Genomic DNA, 25,382 nt, shown 5'->3' with positions numbered 1-25,382 from the left:
AATGGGTACTGTGAACAGAGACCACAAATATAAAAAACAGTGCTGTGTGTTAGGAAATACAGACAATCTGGTGTTGCTGGTGTGTCATATGATACAAGAAGTGGTGAGAATTCAGACCATCTTTCTAGTTTCTCGCGAACAAAAGGAGGTCTTGTGTTCCGTGTTTGGGAGCTTGGATTTTAATCCGTAAGTAGTGAGATGCTGTTAAAGAGTTTTAGGGAGGAAATAAATTTTATTGGTGCTTCGTTCCTTCCATTTCATAAAATCCACAAGTTCTAAAATCCACAATATCTAATGATATTGCTCTCATTAGAAGGCTACATCAAAAATAATTTGGTTCTTTTATGTTCTATTATTTGAACTCTTCTTCTAAACCTATTATTTTTTTCTAGGATCTGATTATTGTTACCAAAAATGACACAGTGAATTCTAAAAATGTATAAATATACTATATTCTTTATCAGACCCATCTCCAGAATTATATGTATGTATACATACTTTGAAGTTTGTTTTATTTTGTTTGTAACTAATTTAGGTTATTTTTTGACTGGCTTATAATATATTCTATCCCTGTGTTAGTATTCATTAAGTCCAAATAAATCTTTAAAATATATTTTTAAATGTACAGACTGTGCCATAATTGATAAGTCTTCTTGCTTTTAATATTTTGTCTAAATTGCTTCAAAGTTAGAGAAAAACATAGCAGTTAGTTCACTAGATGACCCCTGTGGCTCTGCCTCAGGTAACCTAGCAATAAGCTGGCTCATCAGGGAGTGCTTCAAGGACCTCAGCTGACAGTGGTGCTGGATTCAAACTTTGTAGGCTGTTAGCATCCAAGAAAGAAGGTTTCTTCTGCCAGCATGACAGTAACCCCAGTTGTAAAGCCCAGGTTCCTCTGACCTCAATTGTCTCCTCCATACTCCTCTAAAAAAAATGCAGAGTGGCAGAGAATTGGAGACCCCTCCTATAGAGTAACCTATGATGCATCCAGCCATACCCAGTCTCAGAATGCCTCTCCTCTAGAATGGCAGGAGTCTGGTGGTCATAAGCATTCCGCTGACCCCGAGTCTCTAAGTTTCCTGCTCCTTGTGTCCTTATGGCATCTGCTCTTGCTCTTGAGCAACAAAAGCAGAACTGTACCAGTGCCTTAAACTAAGCTTTCTCAACCTAGATTTTTACCTGAGGTGACATCTAGTTAGTAGTAAATTATTAATATCTATATATCAAAATAGCCAGTTTTCAGGGATTTTTTTTTAATCAAAGCTGGATAAAAGATCTAGAAGTACCCACAAAAGCTTTATGAGCTTTCACAAAAATAAATTAAAATTCTTTGATTTTATGACCATGTAAAGTCATTTATATAATGGAAACATTTTAACTTTCAAAATTCACATATTATATGAAAGCAATTTTAATATTTCAACATTGGCAAAGATGTCAATGTGTACTTTTTGAATGTGAAATCCAACTTAGGCAAAAGGATGTTGCAGTAATGATCTGGAACTGCACTGTTGATACAGCCACATGTATCTATTTAGATTTTAATTAATTACAATTTAAAATTTAGTTCTTCAGTTGTACTAGCCACATTTCAAGTGCCCAGTAACCACACCTAACTAGTGGCTACCATATGAGACAGTGCATATATATAGAACATTTCCATCATCACAGAAACTTCTATTGGACAGTGGTAGTCTAGAAGATATCCACAGTTCTTTGTAAAAAAATTTTGACAACCTCGTAATCAAAAGTAATCTAGCCCTAAACTTTGTGTGCCCAAGAAGAATAAGGCATTCTTTTTTTTCTCTATATCAAACCAAAAAAATATATATTTTTGTATTTGTTTTGTATTTGGCACATTTTTAAAAGATAGCTTTCCCAGTCATGGAAACTTCCCACAACACTATAGATGTGTCAGCAGAGATGGCTGTAAAATTAACCTTTTTTTTCCTATTGAATTTCATTATACAACCTTGTCTGTGTTCTTGAAGTAGAAATCACACCTTTGAATAAAAATCCTTTAAACCAATTATAATTTGCAGAAACTGTAGTTTTATTTCTATATGTCTAGATAGTATTACTGTGGTAGAATTAGATGAGACCAGAGAACTGGTATTTTTTATAACTTTAACCATAGAAATTCTTTAGGAACTTTATCAGAGAAGGATTTTTATTATGGTTGTCCCTTGAAATGCAGAAAATATTTATGCAGGTTATGCACTTCAATATTTTTTGTTACTGAATATATTATTAGCTTTTATGAAGGTAATAATTGCCTGCCAGCAAATCCTCCAAAAAGGCAAGGATTTGATTTTTAAGAGACTTAAGAACATGTCACTCATAGTTTACAAGACATTCCCCCTGAGATTTATGTATACAGTACCATCTCAGTAAAAAAAAAAAAAAAAAAAAACCTGTCTCTGTCAAAAACTTGTGAAATGCTTATGTTACAAACTCATTGTTCCTCACTAAGGTCTGTTACTGATGTCATTTCATTTTTTCCTAAAGTATTAGCATAATTTCATGTAATGCAGAAACATCTTGATTAGCAAGTAAAAGTAAACTTAGGCACGTGGAAATCTGTCAGAAACCCTTAGTGAGTGTTTAATAAATTAATCAAATGATCAAAAATGGAGCAGGGTCTTGCTTTGTGAGTGATGAATTTCTGAAAACTACTCTAATAACTATATTTGAATGCATTCTTTATTTTTATTGCTCCATTTCTCCAGTGAGCTCTTACAACAGAAGATTTTTAGTTAAGCATCATTGAAGTTTGTCATATCCATTGTTCTTTCTTGAATTACATCATCAGCTTCAAAGGATGTTTCATTTGTTGAATTTGATGCTGCATTTGAATTGATGGCTTTCATTTTTCTATTTGAGTTGCCTGCAAATACATAAAACAAAATGATACTATTATTTGAAATGACATAAAATTTGACTTCTTAAAATTTGTACTTAAAAAACACGGTTAATTTCATAGCATTATTGAAAATATGATGTCCTTAAAACACTATGCAGATGAGTGAGAAATGAGCCATTTAACAGTTGTTTTTGAACATTTCTTCAAATGAGGGAAATATTCAGTAACAGAAGTAAAGATTTTATTTCCATACTTGGCTTTCTTTCTCCATGCTTCCATGGAGGAAGCTACACTTTTGATAAAAAGTTAATTTCTGGATCACTAATAATTAAAGTCTAGCTTCTTATGCAGAAAGTGAGCAAACTACTCTAAAGCCAGTCATCATAATTTGCAGCAATCTTAATTAAATCTTTGCCGTCATACTAATCAATTTAGATGTGTGTGTGTTTTTTTAAAGAACACATTTGTGCCATATCCCATTCACTCACTCTACATAAATATGAGACCAAAAGGAACAAGGGTAGAGGATTGTGGATCTTTGCTCATTAGAAGTTAGGCTAACAAGGGGAAAAAAAAAGTTAGGCTAACAAACTTATAGCAATGAAATGGATTATTATTTAGTGAATGGTGTTAGACAAGTTGGATAATTGTGTAAATAAATAATTTCTCATACATTTCGCCAATATGTAAAATATAAATGTATTTAAGTAATATGTAAATATATAAAAAGCAGAACAACTAATTTTAAAAATGAACAGTGATTGAATAGATATTTCTCTAAAGAAATTATACAGGTGGCCAATAAGCACATGAAAAGGTGTTCACCATCTTTAGTAATCAGGAAAATGTAAATCAAAACCACAATGAGATAATACTTCACACCCACTAGGATGGCTACTATTAAAAAAAAAAAAAAAAGGAAAATAAGTATTGGCAAGGATACAGAGAAATAGGAACCCTTGTACATTGTTGGTGGATTGTAAAATGGTACAGCAGCTGTGGAAAACACTTTGGTAGCTCCTCAGAAAGCTGAACATAGAATGACCGTATGACCCAGCAATCCTTCTAGGTATATATCCCAAAGAATTGAAAACAAGGACACAAACAGATATTTGTTCATAAAGGTTCATAGTAGCATTATTCATAATAGCTAAGAGATGGAAGCAACCCAAATGTCCATTAGCAGATGAATGGATAAACAAAATGTGGTATATACATATAATGGAATGTTATCAGCTATAAAAAGGAATGAAGTTCTGATACCTGCTACAATATGGATGAACTTTGAAAACATCATGTTGAGTGAAATAAGGCAGACGCAAAAGGACAAATATTGTAAAATTCCACTTATATGAAACACCTAGAATTGTAAATTCATAAAGACAAAAAGTAGATACAGGATGCAGAGTTATTGCTTAACGGTTGCAGAGTTTCTGGGGTGCTGAAAAAGTTCAGTAACAGATGGTAGTGATGGTAGCACAATATTGTGAATGTAACTTACTGAATTGTACACATGAAAGTGGTTAAAATGGGAATTTTTGAGTTGCACATATGTTACCACAATTTTTCTAAGCAGAGGAAGAAATCCCATACATTGCTAATGCTAATGGTCTCCATGTTGTTAAATCCACAGTCCAGTTTTCAGTCCATCTTACTTGACCTGTCGTCAGCATTTCATCAGACACAGTTATTGCCTTGGCTTCCAGAATGCCACCATTCCTTGGCTCCCTCCTACCTCACCGTTGTTCTTTCTCAGTCTCTTGTTGGTTCCTTTTCTTCTCCCAGGCCTCCCAGACTTTGGAGTGCCTCAGGCTTTGGTCTTGTCCCTCTTTTAACACCATCTCTATGCTCATGACTCACAAATACATACCTCTAATCAAGACCTCTCCTGAACTCCAGGCTCAATTGCCTAGGCATCATCTCCACTTGGATATCTAGTAGACATATCCCACTTATATCCCAAACTGAAATTCGGATCATTTGTCTCACACACACACACACACACACACACACACAAACACACACACACACACACACAAGCCTGCTCCACTTGCAGTCTTTCTCTTCTTAGTGGATGTCAACTCCATGTCTCCGGTTGCTTGAGCCGAAAACCTCCGAGTCATCCTTGATTCCTCTCTTTTCTTTCATATTCCACATCCAATCTGTCAGGAATCCTGTTTACTTTAAAAATACATCCAGAATCAGACCTCCTCTGACCAGTTCACTGCTATCACCCCGATTTCTTGTCTGGATTATTGCAATAGCCTCCAAACTGGTCCCACATCTGCCCTTGCTTTCCTATATTCTATTTTCAGCATAAAACTAACAGTTATACTTATAAAACATAAGTCAAATCATATCCTCTGCAAAGAGCCATTCATTTACACAGTCTTTACAGTGGCCTACATGATCTCATAAACACACCATTATCTCCCTGACTTCAACTTTTTTACTTTGCCCCGTTTGCTCTGACCTCTTTGGTCAAACATTTCAGGCACTTTCTACCCTTAGGGCCTTTGAACTGTCTGGTATTCTCTTCCCCTACATAATCTGCATAGTAACTCCCTCATCTCCAAGATCTTGCTCAAAAGTCACCTTTTCACCCTGTTTAAAATAGTTTCCTGTACCCTCTAATCCCTTTGCCCTTCATTTTTTCCCCAGAGCAACTATTTTCTAACACACTTTATAATTTACCTATTAAGTGTATTATTTATTGTCCATCTCCCTCCACTAAAATGTAAGGATTGCATGCCAAAGATTTTTAACTATTGTGTTCACTAACAGTGTATCTAGAACAATGCCTAGCACATAGCTGGTGTTTAATAAATATTGAACTAATGAATTAAAGGATAAGATTGAAAGTTTGATATAATAAAGGCTTTAATATTTTAGATAGCAAAAGATCGAATTGAAAGCTAACTAGGAAGAAATGATTTATGCCTAACAAAGAGGTCTTAGAAATCAAAATGAAAACATTATCATCTAGTGGGCAAAGAAATGGACAGAAAAGATGCAGACAGCTAATAAACAAGAAAAATCTTCAATCTGGCTAGTATGAAATAAATGCAGATTCAGAGAGTAAGATACCATTTTTCATCTCTCAATTAGGCACAGATAAAAAGTAATCTTTCCTGGTCAAGGGTATGGTGTGATGAGAATATTCATAAATTTTCTGGTGGGTGTAGTAAATTGGCAATTTTTTTTTAAGTCTGAAATGTTCCTACCCAGTAATTCCACTTACCATGAAATTCCCAAGGAAACTATCAAAGATGAGATCTAAAGTTTATAAACAAAGATGTTTACTGGTTATTTGCAATACAAAATAATGGAAGTACCTTATATTTCCAATAATAGAGGAATAACTAAATAATCGTCATGCTAAGGTATCGTGTAGCTATTTTAAAAAAAATAGTTTCCAAGAAATTTTAATATCATAGAAAGTGTGCAGAATACAAACAATGTTAAGTGAGAGAGGCTACAAAACTATCAACAGCATGATGATACTTAATACTTATACAGCATTCACTATAAGCCTCTCTCAGCTTAAAAACCTTTAGGATCAAATCTGAACTTCTTGCCTGTCCTGGCTCAGCTCTTCCCACTCCCTTCCTTGTACTTGGCATCTCAGACACTCAGAAATACTTACAATTTCCCCAATCTTGTCCTGCTGTCTCTGTCCCTAGCCTTTGCTCACACTTCCAGCTGCCTAGTTTCTCTTACTCTTCAACCTCTTTTGCTTGAAAATCTCTTACTCGTCCTACAAGTTTTAAAAATCTGCCCCATTGATAAATGTACAACTTTATGATGATACCATGAGCAACTGATTGTACACTGTGGATAAATGTATGGTATGTGAACATAACTCTATAAAATTGTAGGAAAATATATATATAGGAGTAAAGTGTTGGAGAAAACATGGTGAGAAGGATGATGCCTCACCGATATGGACTAACTACAATGTGTAAACTCAGAATTGAATCTTAGAACATAGCCTAACGTGGACACAATAATTGTAATAGTCCCTAGATTGTAAGCTCTTACAGCAGTTAACTCTATCCCTGAATTGTAAGGCCTATCTCTAAAATTTGAGAAGCTGATCCCCTAGCGTATAACCTGATTGGTCTCTGGAACAATGCATATCTCTGAGACAGCTGAAACTCAGAGCTAGAGCTCGGCAGATATGAATGTCAGTATTAGTGCATACAGCCACTGTCAAAAAAAAAAAAAAAAAAAAAAGCTGAAAAAGAGCCCAGACTTCAATTAGTGATATGAATGAAGCAGGTCTGGTTAAGACCAGGGCAAGCCAGGCCAAAGGGTAAAGGTTGAAACTGATTGTGTTTTAAAACTTCAACTTTCATATGAGACCAACAGAATAGATATCTATTTGGTATAGGATCTAAATTTTCTAAACGGTACAACTCTACAGTCGATTTGTTCAAACTCCACAATTGCATGGAACTTTGAATAGGAAGTGAGATACGGTAGGTTAGTATAGGCTGGAGTGAAATAGTGACACATCCTAGAGTAATTTGGGCAGATAATGAAAAATATATTTACACAGCCTCCCCCCTCCCCAGCCCCGAGGATCTGGGGGAAGGTGCGGATGTGTTGGACATCCTCACCTGGACTGGTGTTGATGTCACAAACATTGGGACTGGCGGTTTGATGTGCTGAGCCCTCGAGCATGGGACTTGCCCTTATGAAGCTCATTACCACAAAGGAGAGTCTAAACTTGTATGTAATGTGCCTAAGAGTCTCCCCCTGAGTACCTCTTTGTTGCTCAGATGTGGCCCTCTCTCTCTCTAACTGAGCCATCTCGACAGGTGAACTTGCTGCCCTCCCCTCTACGTGGGACCCGACTCCCAGGGGTGTAAATCTCCCTGGCAACGCGGATTATGACTCCCGGGGATGAATGTGGGACCCGGCATCGTGGGACTGAGAGTATCTTCTTGACTAAAAGGGGGGATGCAAAATGAGACAAAATAGTTTCAGTGCTGAGAGATTCCAAATGGAATCGAGAGGTCACTCTGGTAGACATTCTTATGCACTATATAGATAACACCTCTTAGGCTTTAATGTATTGGAATAGCTAGAAGTAAATACCTGAAACTACCGAACTCCAACCCAGCAGTCTGGACTCCTGAAGACAATTATATAATAATGTAGATTACAAGGGGTGACAGTGTGATTGTGAAGACGTTGTGGATCACCACCCCCTTTATCTAGTGTATGGATGAGTGGAGGAATGGGGATAAAAACTAAAGGACAAATGGTGTGGGATGGGGGAATGATTTGGGTGTTCTTTTTTTCACTTTATTTTTTATTCTTGTTCTGGTTCTTTCTGATGTAAGGAAAATGTTCAGAGATAGATTGTGGTGATGAACGCATAACTATGTTATCATACTGTGGACAGTGGATTGTATATCATGGATGATTGTACGGTGTGTGAATGTATTTCAATAAACTGAAATTTATAAAAAAAAAAAAACACCTGGCTGCCTGGACAGACGTCTCCCCAACATTCAGCCTCAGTAGATCCCACAGTGGACGTGGGTCAACCGATTCTAGATTATTTTTAAAAATAAATGACAAATACAAATAGAGCATAAATTTATAAATTAAAAAAAAAAAAAAAAAAAAAAATCTGCCCCAGAACCTCCACAAGGGAAAGTCCATTGGGTAAGACTCCCTTCTTCCACTATTCCCTCTTCTTGCCTATCCTCTTGATAACAGATTTAATTTTTTTCTTTAAGTCTAAGCCCTACTTTAAATATGTTAAAACTGACTGGTTTTCTCCATTTGTAAGTAACATATAGACTGCTTTCTAGGTGGAGTCAGGATATCCCCCACTATGGGCTTATTTCATAGTTGAACACTTATTGGGCAATATTTTCAAGTTCTGAAGAATAAGGTCTCACTGCAGCTCCCAGATACTGCCAATAGGACTGAAATGTGCGATGTTGGTCTAAATATTAAAAGTTTTCTAAGTTTAAAATCTAGGGCCTAGAGCAGTGTAGTACTGGTTCTGTTTCATTGCTTTTCTTCTGAACTTTATTGGTAATAAAATAAATTATTGAATGTTGTACTTCTAAGCATTCATCATAATGTTTCTAGCATATAATTTGATTTTTAAAAGGTAATTTGCTATGGTTGTGCCTAAGAGCCTCCTCCCGAATGCCTCTTTGTTGCTCAGATGTGGCCCTCTCTCTCTGGCTAAGCCCACTTGAAAGGTGAAATCACTGCCCTCCGCCTACGTGGGATCGGACACCCAGGGGAGTGAATCTCCCTGGCAACGTGGAATATGACTCCCGGGGAGGAATGTAGACCCGGCATCGTGGGATGGAGAACATCTTCTTGACCAAAAGGGGGATGTGAAAGGAAATGAAATAAGCTTCAGTGGCAGAGAGATTCCAAAAGGAGCCGAGGGGTCACTCTGGTGGGCACTCTTATGCACACTTTAGACAACCCTTTTTAGGTTCTAAAGAATTGGGGTAGCTGGTGGTGGATACCTGAAACTATCAAACTACAACCCAGAACCCATGAATCTCGAAGACAGTTGTATAAAAATGTAGCTTATGAGGGGTGACAATGGGATTGGGAAAGCCATAAGGACCACACTCCACTTTGTCTAGTTTATGGATGGATGAGTAGAAAAATAGGGGAAGGAAACAAACAGACAAAGGTACCCAGTGTTCTTTTTTACTTCAATTGCTCTTTTCACTCTAATTATTATTCTTGTTATTTTTGTGTGTGTGCTAATGAAGGTGTCAGGGATTGATTTAGGTGATGAATGTATACTATGTAATGGTACTGTGAACAATCGAAAGTACGATTTGTTTTGTATGACTTGCGTGGTATGTGAATATATCTCAATAAAATGAAGATAAAAAAAAAGAGAGAGATAGCAGAGAAAAATAAAAAAAAAAAAAAAAAAAAGCTGATTTGTTGTAGGTACAGCGTTTTCCCACCTGGCAAATAGACCTGTCTGCAATTAGCAAGCAAAACCATTTAACATATAATGTAGTTGAGAAAGTGCCATGAAAATTTGATGAGCTGGTAAATTCTTGGCTGTTATTTGTAAGGTAGCTTTTTGAAAATATTAGATTCAAATTTAGCTACTGAGCACTCAAATAATGGAATATATTTGACAAAGGGGCCCTTAAAACCATTTCTCTTCATAAAACATTCGAAAATCAAATTTAAATGTTTGCAGGTTATTTTTCATTTGTTAGCATGTTTATACTCTTTCCGTATCATATCAGGTAAATGTAAAGATCAAGGAAATAAGATATAAATTAGTTTCATATTATCTGGGGCAGCAATTATATCTTATATAAGCATTTCTTTAAATAGCTAAAATTTTAATATCTTACTGGACTTTCCTAGAAGCGGTTGGCTAAATTCAACTCCTTCATGTTTCCTAAATTTTTTGCATACTTAAATCCATAATATTTTCATTAGACTTTCAAGGTGTTTCGTTCTGTTTTTCACATACAGTGTTTTGTTTTTGTTTTTTGTTTTTTTTGATGGAAAATAAACTCAGGAAGTTATTTCCTAACTTGGTTATTTTGGGGTTCTCTCCCAGTTGTTTCCATTATAAGAGCTCTTAATTTACATTGTGTTTTTCTCTGGCAGCAACTGAAAGAATTTATGTAACCTGTCTATGCCCTCTGAGATTTAAAGGTTTGCAAAATATATTCCAGTATTATAGATTTTTTCTTCATCTTGGACTTGTAATGACACACCTCCCACCCTCCACTTCCCCAACCCTGACTCATTATTTACCTAGCTACTGGATTCTTCTAACCAGTGAAGTCAATGATAATTTCTTAGATGGACTTCTTAAAGCAGTTCCTCTAATGAAACCAATTTGCTTTATGAAATTTTTAAAAATCTGTTATAAACTCCATACTGACATCATTTGAAGCAGGAGCTTGGATTAGCAAATTAACACCTCTGGTGTTTACTATCGTCCCACAGATTAGAAAATCTAAAAATGTTTTCAGTGTTTAGCCCTCTCAAAAGTTAGAATAATTGAACATACAGAAAAACAACTGCAATGAGAGGAACAGTAGTGGTAACAGTTTAGCTAGCTGCATCTCCTTAGGATGTATTTTTTAATTTATTGAGGTGAAATTTACATAATATAAAAGGAACCATTTCAAAGTGTCTTTGCAGTGATTTTAAATGAAAAGAAGGAAAGTCTCATCAACCTCAGCTTTTTCCTCACTTTCCTTTAATGAACAGAACCTAATTTCTTAACCACCAAAGCAGGAATAACCACCTGCCCCTTTCCTGTCATAAGGTTACAACATGGATTCAATTTTAAATAAGAATTCTGTAATACCATTGAGCTCCCAGGGAGTTGTTACACATAAAGAGTTTTTCTTTTTTAATTCTTTTTTTCTGATACCTGAGTGAAGACTGCCAAGATCCAACATCACTGTTTTTTCCTGGGTGCCCATTAGGTGCTCTGCTGGTCTCTTCCTATTCTTTTTTCTTTTTTTTTTTTCCTGGTCCTCATATCTAAATCTCAAACTTCCTTTAATACTCTACTTCCCAGGCAGGCATTTAAATCAACTTTGGCTTTTGCCAAAATTTAAATTCAATTCATCAAACAAAATCTTCCCACCTATCTTCATCACAAGCTAAAGCAATTTAGTTTTTCTGATAGTTGAATTTTGCAGTTTATTTTCAGAGGCATTCCTCAGGAGTCCACTTATATCCCATAACCGTTCTTTGAACTCTGCTCTTGCCTGCTATTTCAAAATTTAAGAGAATGTTGGGGATCTCTTCAACTCCATGGTATCTGGCAGAACGTAATTAAGCTTTTCTGCCATTATCTGCCTTCATGCTCCTAGCTTCTGTGTTGCCATTCTGAAGTCCTACAGCAGCTCCCAGTTACTAACCTAGCTGGATCACCTTATTATTTATCAGAAAATCTACATATTCCTCTCATCCTGCAGTTCCTCCTAGCAGAGACAAGTAATCTTAATTGGCACTCTAAAACTTTTTTGTTTGCAAGAGGACACTTTCTCTTCAAATTTAATATGATGCACAAGACTGGGTCTGAGCTAAATGAAGTGAGCAAAACTTGGCTAGTAACTATTGACCTGCTGACCACTTCCTTCTTCAGCGCCCCTGCCTTCCCCTTAAGTATATTGAGAAATCTCATGTAAACATGATTAAAAATTAATTGGGATTTGCCATTTAGCTCTGGCCTCTCATCAGTGAGGGAGGCAGTTTATTCAGATATTTTTTTTCCTACCCCATTTTCCCCACAGTTAGACATTTTTTTTTTCTTTTCTGTATTGTTAAATTTTTCCAACCATTGATATTAATATAGCTCACTAAGGAATTTAGCTGACATTTTAAATCCCTGAAATGATTTTCATGCTGAAAGACAGGCTTCTATTTTGCATACTGGTTCCAACATCAGCTAGAATTGCCCAGCACTGCACCCTGAGGAGGACTTATAAATGCTAAATGTAGCAGTAACTTTGCTGAGATACTTGATTCTAGGAACTATTATTTTAAGTAGAAAGAGCCCTTTAGGGGGCACAGGAGGCTCTTTCTGAAACAAAGAACAATCTTAGTAAATAACTTGACAGACTAATTAGTGAGAGTTTTGAGCAGAATTTTGTTGGAAGGGTATTAAGACTATTAAGAAATTAATCTATAATTAATTAATTTAGAAATTAATCTATAAGTTTAACACAAAGCTCATCAAAATATAACTAGAGTTTTAAAATTTTGGCTATATGATTCAAAAGTTTACTTGGATACCTGAACATGCAAGAGTAGCCAAGAAAAGTCTGAAAAAGAAGCATAATGATTGGGGGGGGGGGTAGGGAAAAGTCATGGCCTAACCAGGTATTAACCATAAGGCTACGAAGATTTTTAAAGTATGTTACTAGTTTAAGAATATACAGACTGATCAATGACACAGAGCAGAAAGTCCAAAAACAGACCCCAGTATATGTGAGTTTAGTTTATGACAAAGGTGATATTTTAAATTGACAAGGAAAAGATGGATCATCCAATAAATATTTGAAGAACTGGTTCATTATTTGGAAAATAGAGGCAAGATTCCCTACCTCACACTTCACAACAAAAATCAAAACTCCAGAAGTGTTAAAGGTGTAAATGTAAAAACAAATGGATAAATGTGTTGGAGAAACATATAGGTGACTATCTTATTTATATCTTATAATGAGGAGAGAACTTTCTAGGTATGAAACCAAAGGAAGGAACCACAAAAGGAGAAACTTCTACATTTGAAAAATTGTCACATACAACATTGAGAGAAACTATTGTGAAAAATATTTGCAATATGTGTGAAAAAAAAAGTTTAGTTACTATATGGAAGGTTCTTATAAAGCACTGAAAAGATGAACATTCCCATTAAAAAATGTGTTGAAGACAAGAGCAAACAATTTACCATCAAAGAAATAATAACAAGCAAGCATAGGAATGTCCACTCTTACTACTAATCAGATAAATTTAAAATAAAAGATACCATCTTTCTCAATGAAATTGGTAAAATATATATTTTTTGCCCTTGGGAAGACTGTTGCTGCAAAGGAGAGGCTGGGCCTGCTTATAGGTTGTGCCTAATTGTCTCCTCCTGAGTGCCTCTTTGTTACTCAGATGTGGCCCCTCTCTCTCTAGCTAAGCCAACTTGGCAGATGAAATCGCTGCCCTCCCCTCTGTGGGATCTGTCACCCAGGGGTGTAAATAACCCTGGCAACATGGAATATGACTCCTGGGAAGAATCTGGACCCCGGCATCATGGGAGGAGAACATCTTCTTGACCAAAAGGGGATGTGAAATGAAATAAGTTTCAGTGGCTGAGAAATTCCCAAAAGGAGCTGAGAGGTCACTCTGGTGGGATTTCTTACGCACCATCTAGATAACCCTTTTTAGGTTCTAATGAATTGGAATACCTAGCAGTAAATACCTGAAAACTATCAAACTACAACCCAGAACCCTTGAATCTTGAAGACGATCGTATAAAAATGTAGCTTATGAGGGGTGACAATGTGATTGGGAAAGCCATGTGGATCACACTCCCTTTTGTACAGTGTATGGATGGATGAGTAGAAATACAGGGGCAAAAAAAAACAAAAAAAACAAAGCACCCGCTGTTCTTTTTTACTTTAATTGTTCTTTTTTTCACTTTATATTTTATTTTCTTATTACTTTTGTGTGTGTTGTAATGAAAATGTTCAAAAATTAATTTTGGTGATGGACACACAACTATGTGGTGGTACTGTGAACAACTGATTGTACGTTTTGTAATGACGGCATGGTATGTGAATATATCTCAATAAAATTGAATTATTAAAAAAAATACCCACTATCACAGAGGCAATAAGGAAACAGTAAGTATGCAGTGGTACTTCTCTGGAGGATGGTTGGCAAACTGTATAAAATACCTTTAATAGGTGCCCACCCACCCTCTGATCAGCAATTCCATTCCTAGGGATTTATTCTGAGAAAATATTTAGGTTTCAATGCATGTATAATAGAAAAAATGTAAACTAGTTTAAAAACAATAGTTTAATAAAATACAGTATACTTAGACCTTGGTTTCTAAACACAATTCCCAACTGAAATGAACCAAGGAGAAATGGCATATTCCAGGGCTTGGTACAGGAAAGTACAAGATAAGCTGGATTATCTTGTGAAGAAAACAGACAAACAAAAAGCTTAAAAATTGATGGACAGACGTCAGAGGGACACAGGACTTAATTTAAAGGAGTACTTTCTGGCTAAATATGGAACAATTTAAGCATCAAAATAAATAATAGTAATAGAATATTTTGGAATAAAGAAATCTATGAATCCATACTGATTAATATATAAATGAAAAGGAAAATAAATAGGGGAGAAGGGAAAGTTCTATGTAGTAGAATAACAACTAACAAACATAGAAGGAATATGAGGTAGAAAATCACCATTTTGCAATTATCATAATACAGTCAAGAATCATCAACGGTTGGATGAAAGTTTGAGGAGAAACAGGATATTTACATATTTCAAAGTACCTCCCACAAATTACTTAGTGATCAAAGGGAAGAAGAGTGACTTTGCAATGGATTAATCTAGCAACTACAACCTTAATCAAGGAATCCAAGTTAACATCACCAGTAATGGGACAAACCAATATTAAGTCCTTTCTCATGTGATGGCCTGGGAAAACAACATCTGTGATAGGCCTGTCAAAAATGTAGAGTCTGCTCCAACCATGAGAAACATCAGGACAAATCTAAATTGAGGGACATTGTACAAAACAGCTAGCCTGTACTTCTCAAAATTGGTCAAGATCATGAAAGACAAAGAAAGGCTGAGGATTAAAGGAGACTAAAGAAATGTAATAGCTATTACAAAGTGTTATTCCTGGATTAGATCCAAATAAAAATAAATAGGTATAAATGAAATTATTGGGAAAATGTGAATATGAACTGCAAATTAGATAAACACTACTGTGTTGATGTTGTATTTCCCAATTTTGATAAACGTACTAGTATTATGTAAGAGAAAAGTCCTTGTTCTTAGGAAATACATGCTGAATTATTTATGGATAAAGGGGCATGATATCTGCAAATTATTCTCAAATGGTTCAGAAATATATATATATAAAGAGAGCCAATGATATAAAAAATGAGGCAAAATATTAACAATTAGCAAATATAGGAAAACACATACAGAGTTCTCAATACTTCCCAATTTTCTGGAAGTGTGAAATTATATCAAAATAGAAGAATAAAAGTCATGGTACTCTATAAAGTAATACAAAGAAATCTTTTAAAATGTTGGCAAGGTATTTATTTATTGGCAAGAAAGATGTCAATATTGTTAAGTGAAAAAAGCTTAAGATCCATTTTTCCCATTCTGTTATATACTATAGATGCACAGAAAAAAAATTATTATAACTATAGATGCAAGAAAAAAAAATTCCACTCCTAGGGATTATTGTTAATATCTACTATCTCTATGTGGTGAGATCATAAGTGACTTTATTTATTGTCTATATTTTGTAATTTTTCCTACATGAACATGAAGGAAAAGTTTTCTCTGTGGAGAAAAGGAGGTGTTTTCCTAGAAGAAGAAATTAAGCAGAGCCAGACCAAGTCCTGTTTTGCTCACAGGCAGAATAATGATTACATGATCTTCAAATTTGCTTTCTTTCTCAGTAGTCTGTATAAAGTTTATGTTTTTCTCCTACACGACAGTGCCCTACCACTAATTTACTTACCCTTTTTCATTTGTATCATCTGCCTTTACAAAAGAAATTGCCAAATACAGGTATGTGGTTGTCTGTTATTCCTATACAACTGTACTGTTATATTTGCACCAAAGAGCTCTACTAATATATGCCCTTCTACTTTTCATCAAAGACTCTGCTTCTAAGTGTCTCTCACCTCACTCCTCCAGCCCTCCCTACAACCCCAGGGAAAATTCAGAGTCACAGCATGAACATGACTTATCTTACTGGAGCAGAGATGGGAGGGAGAAGAGATTATTATTAGAGTTAAATAAGCCATTATATTATGAAGTCAAATTGAAAATTCCCATAAATTTTAAAAATAAAATGGAAAACATAAAATAATTTAAAGCTCACAAGGCTTGAGGCAGACCTGTGCACTCTAGCCTTCAGAACTAGGGATACATGTTCCCTACCTTTAGGGATTCTCCAATGAACAAGTGTGAGAAGCAGGAATCTAAGGCATTCATCCTTTTAATAGCTCCTCTATTGGCCATGAGTCCTTCTACATCCTATGAAATGAGCCCTCACAGGGATATCCACTCAGGAAGATGCCCTTTACACCGCCATCTTGTACTTAGGTGTCAGCCTCTAGGGAACTGTAAGTCCTATATGATACAATTAACAAACCATGATATCCTTTTAAAACATTGGTATTTGAAACATAGATAACCCAAAGCACAAAATTCAAAGAAAGAAAATAGTTGTGGGGCACAATTTAAGGGCCAATCAATTGCTTAGCAATAGGGTTCTGTACAAAGTGAGCCCAATTAGACTCTATAGTCACTGCTTTTCTGCACGATCAATTCAAACACATCTAAAGCCCTAAAGCGTATACATTAAAAAGAATGAAACCCAATAAAATAGAGATACACTAAAGAAAAATCATTGGCAAAATAGTGTAATTAAGCTTGGATTATTTTTAGTCTGTCATTTATAGAAAGAAAGGGGAAAAAAGGCCAGTATTCGAAATCAGTTTTCAGTGTGTGCACAAAAAACACGTTTCCCCTTAGGCCATTCAAACTGCCTGTAATGAAAATAGTTTCAATTATAAAAATTATTCTAAAATAATGGGAGGTTGATTCTTAAGAACAAGTAGTTTTGAAAGAAAAGGCCTATAACTACTGAAACCAATTTTCTTCTGATGTAATGTTTGCTTGCTTCATTTATTATTGCAAATATTTTATGTTCCTCATCTTTAAAAACATTCCTTAAATGGACTAAAGCTCCAGACTTGTTTTCTCAATAGATAGAACATTGACATCTATTGTTGGGTGGGAAAAATCACTGGAATGGAACGTGCATATTTAACAATAGATACAGCAATGTTTAATTATCACTTCAAATGTTGCTCTCAAATACAAACTGTTTCCTTTTCCTATTCCAGTGACATTTAATTACTTATTTTGTTTTTGTCTCTCCACTGTGTCTGAATTAGTTGAAATCAAACCCAAGGAGCCAAAATCACCTCATTTGAAAGCAGCACAAAGGCAGTGACCATAAAAACATCCCGCCTTAACAATAACAAACTCTCAAGAATTAATTAAAGAATGAATGAATCTGCTTACTTGATAAATATAATATTTTTGAGAGGGTCAGAGGTGGGAACATTTTGTTGCAAGAAAGCAGTGCCATGTAACTATATAGGAAGTGCACTAATGAGTCTTCTTAGCTAAACAGTATTAAGAACTAAAGGACTTGAATCCACAAGCCAACTGATTCTGTAACTAGGTTCTCAGAGCCAATAGGAAATAAAATTTTGGAGCAGTCCCTGAGAAACACCAGGAAAAATTACCATTTTTTTTTTTTTTTTAGCACAGTCCATTGTATAGAGGAGGCATTTAATGAATATTTGATGACTGTAATGGTGACAATATTTTAAGTCCTTGTTTCTCAAAGTATGCCTTTTTATCCCCTAAAATAGAGGTGCCGTGCTGCTCCAGTCAACTCATTCAACAGATACTTTTAGTGTGTTCTTGGCACTGGGAATACAAGTAGTGAACAAACCAGACAAAATTCCTATTGTCATGGAACTTATTCCTAGTTTGGGTAGAGAAAAGTTAGACAATAGATAAATAAAATACATTGTATGTTAGTGGTAAATGCTTAGGAGAAAATTAAAACAGTAACGGGATATGAAATGTTGAACAGGAAGTTAAAAATACAGCTAAGGTGACCAGGGAAGAACTCCTTGAGAAGGTGACTTTTGAGTAAAGATTTATAAGCAGTGAGGGTGCAAGTCACGCAGGCTATCTAAGGGAGGAGCATATGCAAAGGCCCTGAGGCAGAAGTCTCAAGGAACAAGAAAAAGGCCAGTGTGGCTGGGCATGAAGAAGCTTAGTGGAGAAATAAGGGTGAAGAACAGGTCACACAGGTCCTTGTAGGTCACAGTAAGGATTATGCTTACATTGAGGGAGATGGGACGTAATTAGGGTTTTGAGCATAGGACTACCAGAAAATCTGACTTAGTTTTTAACAGACTCACACTGCTCTCTGCAGACCAGACAGCAGGGGAGAAAGGGCAGAAGCAACAAGGGGAGCTACTTATCTAAAAATGCAGATTCCCCTCTGCATCCCCACAGAATCTGAATCTGGAATTTGCATTTTTAATAAGCTCCCTGGGTGATTCTATGCACAGTAAATTTTAAGAGCTGCTACTTTAAATTATCTAAGCAATTGAGATAAAAATTGATTTTACAATCTGATTATTTAATAATCACTAATCCACTGTTTCACTCTGCTTGTGGAGAAACTAGGTCTAAGCCATTAGGGCTAAATTCAGCTAACAACCTGTTAATTTGGCCATGCAATTTCCAAACACTGCTTCATGAAGAGAACTCCAAAGGGATCTTGGTCTCTTGCTTTGTGACACAGGACACCCTCTGAGAGAGGTTTCCTCTACAGAGAAGAAAACAAACTAATATGTTCCAGAGCATGTACTCCATAAACATGACAATTTTCAAGATTCTGTTAAAATAGATCACATGGTGAGCCCTCTATCATGGGACTTGCCCTTATGAAGCTCATTACTGCAAAGGAGAGGCTAAACTTGCATATAATTGTGCCTAAGAGTATCCCCCTGAGTGCCTCTTTGTTGCTCAGATGTGGCCCTCTCTTTAACTGAGCCACCTCAGCAGGTGAACTCACTGCTCTCCCGCCTGCGTGGGACCCAACTCCCAGGGGTATAAATCTCCCTGGCAATGCAGGCTATGACTCCCGGGGATGAATGTGGACCCGGCATCGTGGGATTGAGAACATCTTCTTGACCAAAAGGGGGATGCAAAATGAAACGAAATAAAGTGTCACTGGCTGAGAGATTTCAAATGGAGTCGCGAGGTCACTCTGGTGGACATTCTTATGCACTATATAGATAACACCTCTTAGGTTTTAATGTATTGGAAGAGCTAGAAGTAAATACCTGAAACTATCAAACTCCAACCCAGCAGTCTGGACTCCTGAAGATGACTGTATAACAATGTACATTACAAGGGGTGACAGCGTGATTGTGAAAACCTTGTGGATCACACTCCCTTTATCTAGCATATGGATGGATGAGTAGAAAAATGGGGACAAAAACTAAATGAAAAATAGGGTGGGATGGGGAGAATGATTTGGGTGTTCTTTTTTATTTTTTATTCTTATTCTGATTCTTTCTGATGTAAGGAAGATGTTCAGAAACGGATTATGGTGATGAATGTATAGCTATATGATGGTACTGTGAACAATTGATTATGCACCATGGATGATTGTATGGTATGTGAATATATTTCAATAAAACTGAATTTAATTAAAAAAAAAATAGAGCACATGGGCCAGGACTTATCTCAATGTTTAAAAACAGGTTTTAATTTTCTTTTAAAATGGGAAGCAAGCGAGCACTTGTGTATTATTCTAATTATATGTCTCTCAAAATAAAATTCACAACTACAGCTTTTATAATACACCAATAGAAATTTATGTTCACAAAAATTTTAGCAATTCTTTCTAAGTTCAAAATAATTATGATTATATCACATTTTATAATTGAGATGAGACAGTTTCACAAACCATATATAATCATTTCTTTTTACTTTGTAGTTACACAACATACACACACACACCTATATTTTAACTAGTTTGTAATCTATTAACAAAGATTGTTTTCCATTTATTTTCTATTTCTTTCATTTTCCTCTTAATTATTTTATATGCCCCATAGGATTCTGCACGCATTGGGTACACAGATCAATGTGCCATTGACCATTGATTAACCAATCTAGAGAAGGGCAAAACTGAGAATTACTTTATTCCTCTATTTATTTGACTTCTTTAGCTCCATACAAAAACAAGATTTAAAATACCAAGAGGAAAGAAACTTTATAGCTGAAAGGGAAATAAATGTATCAAAGTGGATTTATTGTGCCAATGTTTTATTGTTCATGAGAACATTTACATCATGCTGCTATTGTTCCTTGAGTTGAATTTTTCCTATGGTGTTTCATCATTAAGGCCTGATTCTGTGTGAATTTTCACAAAGATGCAGAAAATTGAATTTTAAAAAGAATTCATTGTTAACAGTTATGATCTGCTACCCAGGTACAGATTATTCTTTTGGATAGAGAACAGGTAATTGGTAACAAATAATGGACACTTATTACCTTCTCGAGTGGAAGAAGCCTCTAGGTGTTGAAGTTTAAGGCCAGTGTCTAATCTTTGAGGCTTTGTATATAGAAATAAATAGCAAAGGACACAGACGCTGATGACAAAAGCAAGTAAAACAAGAGCAGCAATTCCCAATCCAATGAGGGCACCAATGCTGAGGAAAAAAGACAAAACATTGAGTATGACTGTCACACGAACTGCTTTATACATGAACTGAAGAGAAGGCTTAAATATTGTTGATTCTTGTTCTCAATCACTCATGACCAAATCATATTTTAGTATAAGAAGTATGCGATTGAAATCTAAAGCTCACCACCAAATGCTTAATGTATTTTCTATATAGGTTTTCAGGCTCTTTTAAATTTATTTGTTAATGTGAGTATAAAAGACCATGTGAATTCATATTATAAGTCAAAGGTCACATACTCTCTAGAGATATTCCAAGAACATCCCAATCAAATAAACCTGTTATTAATATTTTTTTAGAAAGAAAGGTCAACCAATAAAAGATGAAGAGAAAAATAATAGCCTCTGCAAAAGTAGTAAAGCAAATGTTTATTAGAGACAGAACTTTTCTTTTGGAGATAAACACGTGAGATACTATTTACTGAGAGGAGAAAAAGGTTTAAGTGAAAGGAAAACAGTATTTATGAAATTTATATAAAGCTCATGTTCAGTCTGTGTTTCCTCTTCCTGAAAGAGCATAACAACAAGAGCATAAACATTAAGGAAGAAACCTTTGTACTTTTCTGTGAAAATAAAATGTATATCTGATTTAGTTTGCTGTGCACTAGATTTGTAATAATTCCCTCTGATACAATCACTTAGAAGGCTAATCATTTAAGAAATAATATAGTTTTCATCAACCTACTAACTTAATACTTTTAAGTGGGAAAGGAGCTTGAAACGAGAATTATCTTGAAAGACCAATATGCAAATACATGCATTTTACCTTCTTTAATCATATGTATGTGTATGTGTGTGTGTGTGTGTGTGTGAATATATATAAAACTAGATTTTAAACTCTGGTGACTTTCCCATAGTGTTCTGCACACTTATTAAAAGTGTTTAATAGAGTGCTTTACTTGTAGTAAATATTCAATAAATGGATGTAAATCATAATTGACTGCTAACTGATCTATCTGTAGTAACTTGGCACATGCATCATTGAAAAATAATGATCCTTTTCTTCATTACCTTCCTGGCCCACCTCTGGGCTTCTGCTAGTTCCCAGGGATCAGGGCCCTGACAAGCGTGACCTGTACCGGAAGTCAGGAAAGGGAGAACTTGACCACGGGTGCTAGGCACATTGCTTCTCTGGGAGGAAGAAGAACAGAAGCTAAAGGGAGAGGCTGAGCTCAGCCCACTTATCCTTGACTTGAGGAAATAAAGCACCCCTGTAATTTAGAGACTGCCTCCTAAGCCACCTACATGGAGTCAGACCTCTAGAGATTCTTGTGCTCAGTTCTACTAGCCCGCTAGCCCTGCATACAAGTGAAGACAAGGTAATTTTATGACAAGGGTTACTATGTAGTTATATATTTGAACTTGGGGTTTAACCCTACTTGGTGCACTGTTTTCAAAGGGATAGAATCCCTGTGTCTGGCGACTTCTCTTTTGTGCTTGTTTGCACCAAAGCTGACTTTTGTAGATTCTAAGTATCAGGAAGAGTTAGGATCACTGGACAGACACAGATACATGGGAACTTAATCCACTTAATTAATATTATCTGGTGCTTAAGGCAGATAGGAGGTTAGACATCTGGAAAAGTTTCTGAAAACAAGAACCCAATTATTAAAAAATCTTCAAAGTAAAAAACATCAATTTAATTAAATTCAACATACATTTTGTGGGCTTTAAATGTACAAAATTTAAAAACCAGACCAGGCAATTTGAAGAAAACAAAAACTTAGCAGAGTGAGTCTATGCTCTTCCTTGCCATTTATGCTTTCTGTTATAAAAAAAAGAGTTCTTCAAAATCTTGACAAACTGCTTCAGTGTAACAGTTGCACTTTATAGACGCTTTCCTTTATGCATGCAAAATTCTAGGTATAAACTCTGGGTAAAGATGAAGCTTGATGAGTCTCCACAAATATTCATTTTAGCAAATATTTATCAAATATCCACTCATGCGTGGCATTAGGCATTATTTTCTTAGCTCCTAGAGAAAGTTACCAAAGGAAACCCTAAGAAGTTAGAGATTTACAGAAGGATAAAAAGATGGGGGTGAGCCAGGCCCAGGAAAAGGAAGAATTATCCTTTCCTCACAATTCCATATAGCAGTTGCTTATCAAGCCCTGAGAGAGAGTCTGGAGCTGTCATTATATTAATGCAGCATTTCTCCTACTTAGCAACTTCACTTACCTTGTAGTACACACAGCTGCATCTCTTTTCAGCAGCTGCAGGATCTCAGAACAAATACTAGTGACTCCTGGAATATTTTTTCTGAGTTGGTCTATTTTAAATTAGGAGTGTAAAGCAAATTATCCGAGAGAAATGAAGCTCTAATAAATTTATCTCCTCATTGTGTTATCAGAACTCAATAATTCAAAAGAACCCCAGGTTTAACACTGCTCAATGACACCTTCAATTGAAATGATTTTTATATTTCCCAGGAACGATAAATGGTAGTTGAACTGTGCTGTCCATTTTGTCTGTGCTGAATGACGATCCCAGCAAGCTGTTCACTCCTTTGTCTCCTCATATATCTTAGGAAGGTTATATAAACTCTACAACTTGTCACTTTGGAACTATTCAGGGATCTGAGAATCCCGGGCACATTTTCCAATTGGATTTGACTTAGGAGTTGCCAGTCTCTGCGGGAGGTGCTGCCACCATTATTAACACCTCCAAATACTCAGAGAAGGGTTATTTTGTTATTTTCCCAAAGGCCACATAATATTCCAGAACAATTCGGATTTCTTCCCCCAAATAAACCATTACGCTAGAGGATGAGTTATTATTTCTGACATTTTGCCCCACTCCAACACAAGACAACTTTATGTGTTGAATGTACTAGTATGTGGGTATGCCTTTTGAGATTTCTTAAGATCCTATATATATATATATATATATATTTTAAAATGTTTTGTTGCTTTAAGAAATAGCATTTAAAGTCATTCGCTATAGACTTGGCATAGTGTCAAATTCCAAGTGCCAAATTCTGGCTCAAGGTAGGCAATTGGGAGAAGTGATCTTTCCTCTTGTTAGGAGTTTTTCTCTCTCTCTTTATCCCCCTTGTCCAGACATAAACCAGTTAGTTTGTAAGAAACAATTCAAGGCAAGGTTCAGGTTCTTTCCTACAATCTTGGGATCCCATTCATTCTCCAGGCAAAATGAAAGAATCAATTTCAAAGCTTGCAGTCCTTTAGAGTGGAAGGATAAAAAACATAAATGCATAAATTCTAGCTGGAGTAAGTAAAATTCCCATCATAGGCAAAGGAGACAAGAAAGATTTCACCTTACAAGGTTTCTTTGCTTTACAGCAATCATCAAATGGGTCAGGTGTTGGAAAAACGGGGTGTCCTGGAAAGTTTCTATAGTGTGTATAATCATCGTAGCTAAAACTCAACCGCTCAGTGAACTCTCTTCAGTTAGGTTCGGGGTCGGTGTCAGAACATCTGAAAAGGGCAAATTATAAAGCCCAGGCTAATGTGTATGCACGTGCACACACACACGCACACCCACTTATTTGGTGTTTTAAAGAAAACATATTTTGAAGAACAGCTAATTCCTTCTACATCTGAAGAGACTTAAAATACTCTGTTCCTTTGTTAATGCCTTAGAATTAGTCCCAAAGCAGCTGCTTTCTATTCAATCACCAAATGCCCAAACTAAAAAGAAAACTAAAACCTCCCCCCCCAAGTTATCTGCTCCACTTCTTTCTCTGCCAGTAAAGCCGCCTGCCTCGGACTGGTTCTCTGGCAGTGGAGAGCACTCCAGGTCCTGAGTTCGCCCTGGGCGCAAAGCCTGAGTTCCTCGCATGGTCGCCTCACCTCGGGTCCCCCGGACAGATTCACATCCCGGGGCGCCTCTGGCGGCCACAGCCGGCGCTCGCCCGGCACCGGGCGGGTCTGGGCTCCCGGGGGAGTTGCAAGCCCGGGGTGAGGTTTATCTACCGAGTCCTTGTTCGCCCGCGCCGGCTCCGCGCCCTTCCGGATGGACCAGCCCAGGTCGCGAGGACGAGGGCGACTTCCCCCCACCTGGCACCGCTCTTGGCCACCCCGGACCCGGGGCTGGTCCGCCGCACCCCGCGCGGGCTCCGAGCTCCCTGCCCTGCCCTGCCCACCTCAAGCTCCACATGTAGCTGTGCTTGTAGGGGAAGTAGCTGCCCGGCTCGCTGCAGCAGTACTTGAGGTCGGCGAAGCCACAGCAGTAGAGGAGAGCGGCCCCCTCGCCGCGCCGGGGGCACTGGAAGGGCTCCACGAAGCTGTGGTTGAGGCTGTAGTAGCCCGAGCAGACCCGGCTGGTCTCGCTCATCTCTGACGGCTGCGTGCAGGGGCACGCGAGCCCCCGGATCTGCCTTGGGGCCACACCGTCGCGCACCCTCAGCGCACCGGGCGGGGACCTGCTCCGCCCGGGCTCGCCGCTTCAGATCTGGGGTCTGGC

The 25,382-nt window shown here is 36.7% G+C and overlaps 1 protein-coding gene across 1 annotated transcript; it reads right to left on the bottom strand.

Annotated features, from left to right (window-relative positions):
* Positions 1-2,419: 2,419 nt before the first annotated feature.
* Positions 2,420-25,382, bottom strand: SHISAL2B (shisa like 2B). The gene is made up of 3 exons (XM_037799430.1): positions 25,063-25,382; positions 20,771-20,928; positions 2,420-2,887 (listed from the first exon to the last, which is right to left on the bottom strand). Exons 1-3 carry the CDS (start codon positions 25,251-25,253, stop codon positions 2,757-2,759), a joined length of 480 nt encoding a protein of 159 aa, XP_037655358.1. The 5' UTR covers positions 25,254-25,382; the 3' UTR covers positions 2,420-2,756.

Source organism: Choloepus didactylus, chromosome 11 (assembly GCF_015220235.1).
Source record: "Choloepus didactylus isolate mChoDid1 chromosome 11, mChoDid1.pri, whole genome shotgun sequence".
NCBI classification, from domain to species: domain Eukaryota; kingdom Metazoa; phylum Chordata; class Mammalia; order Pilosa; family Megalonychidae; genus Choloepus; species Choloepus didactylus.
This window is presented reverse-complemented; position numbering and strand designations above follow the sequence as displayed.